The sequence below is a fragment of the Cryptomeria japonica genome, chromosome 8, assembly GCF_030272615.1.
Source record: "Cryptomeria japonica chromosome 8, Sugi_1.0, whole genome shotgun sequence".
Classification (NCBI taxonomy): Eukaryota; Viridiplantae; Streptophyta; class Pinopsida; order Cupressales; family Cupressaceae; genus Cryptomeria; species Cryptomeria japonica.
Window position 1 is genome coordinate 350689304 of NC_081412.1, and position 7695 is coordinate 350696998.

Consider the following 7695-nt stretch of genomic DNA (forward strand, 5'->3'; position numbering starts at 1 on the left):
CAATTAAGTCCCATATCCTATGCTTATACATTTTAAGGACATCATTTTTAGTCACATTGACACCTCTTACTTGATTTACCACTAGCTCACTGTCCCCAAATACTTGCAAACACTTTACATTTATTTTTCTAGCCCATTCCAATGCATGTGCAAGTGATTCATATTCAGTTATATTATTAGTACAACTAAAAGAAAATCTAAAGGTTGAAAAGTATTTCTTACCTTAACAAGAGATTAACATAACACCACCTCCGGAACCAACCTTGCTCCTCGAGCCATCAAAATAGAGTTGCCACAATTCATTGTTCTGTTGTTCACCCTGTTGATTGGACAATTGATTGTCATCCTTTTCAAGATTAGGGACAACGACACCTTCTTCATGGATCATGTAGACACCTAGCTCTAATTCTTCCATATGCTTGAATGGAACTTCCTCATCATTCTCTACTGCCCATTCATCTAATACTACATCAAGTATCCCTTCTATTGGAGTGTTTGGATCTGGGATATCAGGTTGTTCATTAGATTCTTGTATAGACAAATTTGCATTAATGACACTTGGGATGTATGGTTCTATATGATCATTAGCTTACAATTCTGATTTTATGGTCACTTTGGTACCATATCTTGTTCTGAAAAACATGTGTGACCAATCAGAAGACAAATACCTACCCAACTTGGTTGTGAAATCTCTGGACAAGCATAAAGCAAAGTAAGGTGGAAGATCTATGATATAGACATCTTGTGGGATTGAGAAGTTTAGGCATGCATGCAATATGAGATCCAAATTTTTAATCACACCTACTATGTTTACTATTGTCCCATCTAACTGGACTACAAGCATTTCAATCATCTTACATATCTCTTGGTGAACATGAATCATTGATCTTTGATATTATACCATCCATCTCAAATAAAAAACACCTTCAACATAATTACAAAATAGATAGAATACATAATTAAATTATAGTATCTTCTTCCCCTCACATATATATACAATGCATAAATATACCTAAGGCATATATCAAATGTTTATAATTTTTTTTAATATAAATATGTAAGTCAGCGCATAAAATATTGCCTGTGAGGGTCAAATATCTATTCAACAGAGGAAGGTGAGGAGGAAGTTGATGAATTAGAGTTTGTATTGTCTTCTTGTCTGACTTTCTATTGTGCTCCATTATAATATCTTTTTATTGTCGTCTTCTCTGACTTTCTATTGTCTTCTTCTCTGTCTGTGTGTTTTCTTTCACGTGGTCCTGGCGCCGCCGCTACAGCGTCATGCGCATGCGCATGCTCTTGGTATTGCTTTTGCTTTTGCACGCTCTTTTTGACGTTGGACCATCCATTTCAACTCTTCACATTTTGCCTATAAAAATAGGATACCCATCTCTTGCTTTCACAACAATTCCATCGATAACACAGGCAGAGGAAGAGGCAGAGGATTAAGTCGATTGCGTAACATTACAGAGGATTAAGGCGTAACATAAGTACATAAACAGCATGCAACTCCCAACGCCCCTTTCTCGGAGAGCAACCTCCAATGGCCATGGTGAAGACTCTCCTTACTTTGATGGGTGGAAAGCCTATGACAGAAATCCTTACCATCCCCACAATAACCCATCTGGAGTTATTCAAATGGGCTTAGCAGAAAATCAGGTGCCTATTCATTCATTCTTATGCATTCCTGTAGGCTAAATTCATATACTTGTTTCTCTGTTTAGCAGAGCTGTAAATTAATATGCCATTGCTTTTCCCAAATGTCTTGCAGCTTTCCTTCGATTTAATAGAAAAGTGGGTGAGAGAACACCCAGAGTCTTCCATTTGCACGCAGGAGGGCATTGCCAGCTTTAAAGAGACTGCCAATTATCAAGATTATCATGGCCTCCCCAAGTTCAGAGAGGTACAAATTTTCAGCTGAAAGATTTATTACTTCGATTTATACATTCTATTCAAACATTTTTTTTTTGAAATTTCATCATATTTATAGTATTTCTGACTCAAAATTGACTTTTCATTCAATTAAATGAATTTGACTTAAAAACTATTAAATTGAATTCTTATTAAATAATGTAACATTTAGTCAAAGTCATAAAATATAGCTTGATAAATTCAACTAAAAAGCTATTCAATTTAGCTTAACTCATGTGTTACTCCAATGAAATTTATTAACCATTTATGATGGACTATCAATGCAGGGTATCACATCATTTATGGAGGAAGTGGGAGGAGGAAAAGCGAAATTTGATAAAGATAGAATAGTTCTCACTGCAGGAGCAACTGCAGCCCATGAGGTGCTAACATTTTGTGTGGCAAATCCAGGAGAGGCTTTCCTCATTCCATCCCCATATTATCCTGGGTAAGTAAAGCTTAAATCTTTTAATACTAAGAATCTATTGCTTTTTCAAATTTCCACATAAATTTTTTCAACATTCACCCCATTTATCAGCCACATAACATTGTTTAGATTATATGTGTTGAAGAAAATATTGAAGTAAGTCTTTCAATTAATAGATAAATCTAATGTTTGCATGTGTTGACAAACAGGTTTGATAGAGATCTAAAGTGGCGGACTGGAGTAGAGTTGATACCGGTGGTGTGTAGTAGTTCCAACAATTTTCAGGTGTCAGTGAGTGCACTTGAAGAAGCATACACAGAGGCCAAGTGTCGTAAGGTAAAAGTGAAGGGAATTCTAATAACAAATCCATCCAACCCACTAGGAACCACAATGGATGAGAAAACATTGAGAAGCATATTACATTTTGCAACAGAGAAGAAGATTCATTTGATCTGTGATGAGATCTATGCAGGATCAGTGTTTTTGGGTCCAAGGTTTGTGAGCATTGCAGAGGTGGTACAGAGTCAAATAGAGCGTGATCATGTTCACATTGTTTACAGTCTATCAAAGGACATGGGATTGCCTGGCTTCAGAGTGGGAGCCATCTATTCATATAATAACAAGGTTGTTATGGCGGCACGTAGAATGTCAAGTTTTTGCATGGTTTCCTCACAAACACAGTACTTGTTGGGTAAGATGCTAAGTGACAGATTATTTGTGAGAGAATATATTAAGGAGAATAAGAAGAGGCTACAAGAGGCGCATAGTGTGTTTGTGCAAGGATTATGTGAGGTGGGAATTAAGTGTTTGGCCAATAGCAATGCAGGGCTTTTTTGTTGGGTGGACCTCCGCCATCTTCTCCATAAAGATTCAGAGCTTACACTTTGGAAGATAATCATCGAAGAAATTGGATTGAATGTATCACCTGGGTTGTCATGCCATTGTAAAGAGGAAGGATGGTTCAGGTTTTGCTTTGCTAACATGACCCCAACCACAATGCAAGAATCACTCACTAGAATCAAGCGCTTGATAGAAAGGAGGAGCAAGGTGTCCACAATCTCTCGCTCATCTGCACTAACATTTCATACAACTCGTCCTAAGAATCTCTCCCTCTCTATTGATAGAGCTCCAATAGCAAACATGAGTTGTCTCAATAGCCCTCGCATCCAAATTGCATCCAAGTGCTATCTCAATAGCCCTTGCACCCCAGTCACACCCATGTATTGTTTCAATAGCCCTCACACCCCAATCACATCCATGTGATATCCAAATACTTTCTATATTGACCACCATTCAACTCTCTTCTTCATTTTGTTTATGGGGAAATCAGTTTTTTTATTCTTTAATGGTTTGTTAGGGAGAAGCAATTGCCTTGTTCCCAATGCAAAATCCATTCCCTCCAATAAAATTTTTCAATTCTTTATTCTTGAATGGTTTGTTAGGGAGAAGAAATTACCTTGATCCCAATGCAAAAACCATTCCCTCCAATAAAATTTTTATTATAAATTATTTAATTATTGTTGCTTATTGAACCTAATAATAAGAGCAATTGGTTATTTTTCTACAATTTCTAGATTAAATAAAATATTTGAATTTTGATTTTACAAACATACCCACAATGTAATGTAAATTGAAGGTCACATAATTCACATGTTGGTTAAAATAATTCTCAAATATCTCAAACACTTATGCAAATAGCATGTACTTTACAATAGTCAAATAGGTAATAGTAATCTAAAAGTGGTAAATAGTATCCTCTTTTATTGACCAAAATTTACCTTTGACCATTGAAGTGAGTATGGTTTAAGAATAACCCTCCAAGACAAATCTCTCTTGGTATAGAAAAAAAATATTGCTTTCCACAATATGTTCATGGATTTTTCGAGATTTACATATATAATATAGTTATGATCAAAATAAATGCTTCAAACACAAGTTTGCTTAGGTTGAAAATAATTATATAATTTAACAAAAGATGAAGATTTAAGAAATAAAACTTAAATATTATTAAATATAAAATTAATTTATGGAATTTAAATATATCAAATGTGATATTTATCTTGATATTTGGATGGAAGATTATAATACAATAGATATCCAGAATTGATTCATCAATGTGTAGAGAAATAAAAGCTTATCAAATGAATGCATATGATCTCTCGAAAGAAGAAGAATGTTAGATGAAAGATAGAAGAATGATTAACTTGATGATAGAAATGAGTTTGATTGGATAGAAGAGATGGTTAGAATGATTTGAAGATTGATTGATTGATTGGATTGATAAGATTGATCTGATAGAGATAAAGTCTGGTTTCAAGAAGGACACATCCCGTATAAGACAAAAATGATCAAAATGTCTGGTTTCAGGAAGGTTACATCATGTATAAGATGAAGATAGATGATTGTGTCTGGTTTCAAGAAGGACTAATCCTGTATAAGACAAATGATAGATCAAAATATGATGAAAGTGAAGAATAATTGATTGATAGATAGAATAGTTGATGTGAGGAAATGATTTGAGATAGAATTAGAAAGATGAGGGTAGAAACTGAAATGAGCTCATTGAGAGTAGAATATGGTAGATGAGAAAACGATCTTTGAGATAGAATCAACATGATGAGATGAGAAAATGAAATGATACGATTGATGATGATACACGAGTCAATCTTAATGGAATGAACTGATATGATTGATGATGATAGTGAATGATGGTGATGAATACTCTTCTTTGCCTTTATTCGTAGTGCAATACATTATCATCATTGAGCCTTATTATGTAACAATGAAGCTTAGTACACCAAGGTATAAGGAGCCATGATGTATATATATCTCATTGCAAGAAACAAACACGTAGAAGACAAGGAATGAACCCTCCATTTTGGGAATTTCATTAGGGGTCAAGTTATGTGTGGCATTCACAGGTTGAATGCTCCTATCACAGACACCCACTAGAGAAATTGCCCCAGAACTTCATTGGTTCACACCACAAAACAACAAACAAAGTAAAGGATCATGCCCATCATGGCTCCTCTGGTCACTTTTTGGACATCCTTGAGTAGCATAGAAACATGATCTTCGCCAATTGATAAAAGATAAAAACCAAATTAGACAAAACTCAGCAGCTAAACTGACAGTGCCTTTGCTTTTATTTGTTTGATGTGATGGTTGATAATGTCTGGTTTCAGAAGTTTTGGACCCCGTTTAAGACTAATTTGTCTGGTTTCAAGTGTATCTGATTCTGTGTAAGATATGATAATGATCACGTTGATGTGGATATCAACGATTGATAAGACTTGATCAGGTTGGTTGCAAATATTTGATAAGATAGTTATATCCTTCGTTGAACTTCGTGTGAATTGTCTGCTGGATATCTGCTAGGGTATTTGTTTCTCATGAGACATTTTATTACAGGTTTTGGCTGATTTTTCAAATTTTAGTTGTTTTGAAGAATTTTTTGATGTTTAGGGTTTTGTGGATAATTTTTGAATGTTTTTTTTTTTTTTTTAAAAAGGTGGCAGTGCCACTTAATATATTTTATTTATATAAAGCTAATTCAAAGAGCTCCTGGAGAAAAGAACTAGTAAGAAAAACTCTGATCCTTGCTCTACAATAGATAGAAAGGTTGTGAGACTTAAATCTCAAATATGCCAAAAAATACAATATCTTATAATGTCCAAAATACCAAGTTCCACAAAACATCCCCTAGTATCGAATGCTTTCTAGAATATATTGAACAAGGTGCAGTCCAAACCAAAACATCACGAGAGCTATACACATTTACATGGCAGTCCACAATCTGTCTCACTTATGCATTTATCCAAATTACAATCTAGCATGCTTCTCAAATCGACATCCATTCACAACATATGGATACAACAAAACCACAGGACCCTGCACTTATAATACCACACATACCAATTTATATCATTATAAAAAAGACCACTGCATAGCTATATGTAATATTATCCTATACCCATATCCTCCAAAATTTTCCCCTTAAGAATTGGATAAGAATCGAAATCACAATTTAGAACCATCATATTAAGTTCCTCCTTGGAACTTCCCATATTTGCCCAATGATCTGCAACCCGGTTTCGTTCTCTATACACATGTGAAATGGCAAAGTTTGCAAATGTATCAATTAGTGTCCATACTTGTTCAAGTAAATATCTTATCTGCCAATTATCAATATTACTCTTTATGCAAGCGTTGATAATAATAGATGAATCGCCTTCAATGTGAATTAAAGAGATGTTCAATTTTTTTACTAGTAGAATGCCTTCAAGTAAAGCATATGCCTCTGCAAAGTTGTTAGTACCCGGTGGAATAAAAGCATATTTCAAAGCAAAAACATATCCTATGTGATCCCTTATGCATACTCATATCCCTGCATCACCCGGGTTCCCTTTAGAGGAGCCATCAAAATTCAATTTGAAATGCATTGAATCCAAAGGACACCATTTCACTTTATTTCTATCAATTTGACTAGTTCCGACTCTCAGAAGACAAGGTGATACAGGAATAGAGATGCCTTTCCAACAATTAATAACTTGACCATCCCAAGAAGTAAATTCCCTATTTGAATTGAACTGATTTGAAACATGAGCATTAACCAGTTTTGATACTAATTTTTCAATATAATTGAAAACATCAGAAAGAGGAGATATTTGCTTTCTAAAAATACGCTTATTTCTTTCCCACCAAAGTGACCATACTACTATGGATGGGATCACTTTCTAAATACATGCAAAAAGAGAGGATGAATATAAGATTGGCCATGACTGGAACAAATCCCATACATTATTTAGAAGAGGGGTGCTAAAGGAAAGCTTATCAAGCACAAACATCCAACAATAGTGAGCAAAATCACATTAGAGGAGGAGATGATCTAACATTTCACTATGTTCACCACAAAGTACACAAGCAAATGGATGTGCAATATTCAATTTAACAAGTCTCTCACTGGTAAGTATTCTCTTATGTAGAGCAAGCTAAGAAAACATCCCTGCCTTGGGAAGAACACTGTTGTTCCAACAAAAATTGTAGGCTCTTTGCGAATAGGATTGAACAGACATCTGATGAATTGCCTTATACCCTTTCTTGATAGAGTACTTTCCATTCTTCGCAGGGCAACATATCAATTCATCCAAACCATTAGAGATAAAGATAATGCGATTATTGAGAATCAAAGAAAATTTTACCTTTTGACCCAGGGAGATTGGGAGTAGAGCTGGCCTCTTCCAAATGACACGATTTGAAGGCTTCTCAAGATCATCTATGTAATCATAAAGGTGAGAACCCCAATGAACAGTAAATATAGGGATCACATCTACTAGGGATTCCTCAAGATTAAGAGG

General features: G+C 34.9%; 1 protein-coding gene across 1 annotated transcript; it reads left to right on the forward strand.

The window, feature by feature from the left end:
- The first annotated feature begins 1420 nt into the window (after nt 1-1420).
- On the forward strand, nt 1421-3855 carry LOC131045318 (1-aminocyclopropane-1-carboxylate synthase-like). Its single transcript, XM_057978891.2, has 4 exons — nt 1421-1659; nt 1772-1903; nt 2199-2359; nt 2548-3855. The coding sequence occupies exons 1-4, from the start codon at nt 1504-1506 to the stop codon at nt 3599-3601; spliced, it is 1503 nt and encodes a 500-aa protein (XP_057834874.2). The 5' UTR covers nt 1421-1503; the 3' UTR covers nt 3602-3855.
- The last annotated feature ends 3840 nt before the right edge of the window (nt 3856-7695 follow it).

Excerpts from the sequence above, each read along its gene's own strand:
- LOC131045318 (XM_057978891.2), top strand. The coding sequence starts at position 1,504 with ATGCAACTCCCAACGCCCCTTTCTCGGAGAGCAACCTCCAATGGCCAT. Across the intron at positions 1,904-2,198 it reads GCCTCCCCAAGTTCAGAGAG|GGTATCACATCATTTATGGA; the intron begins GTACAAATTTTC and ends CTATCAATGCAG. Across the intron at positions 2,360-2,547 it reads CCATCCCCATATTATCCTGG|GTTTGATAGAGATCTAAAGT; the intron begins GTAAGTAAAGCT and ends GTTGACAAACAG.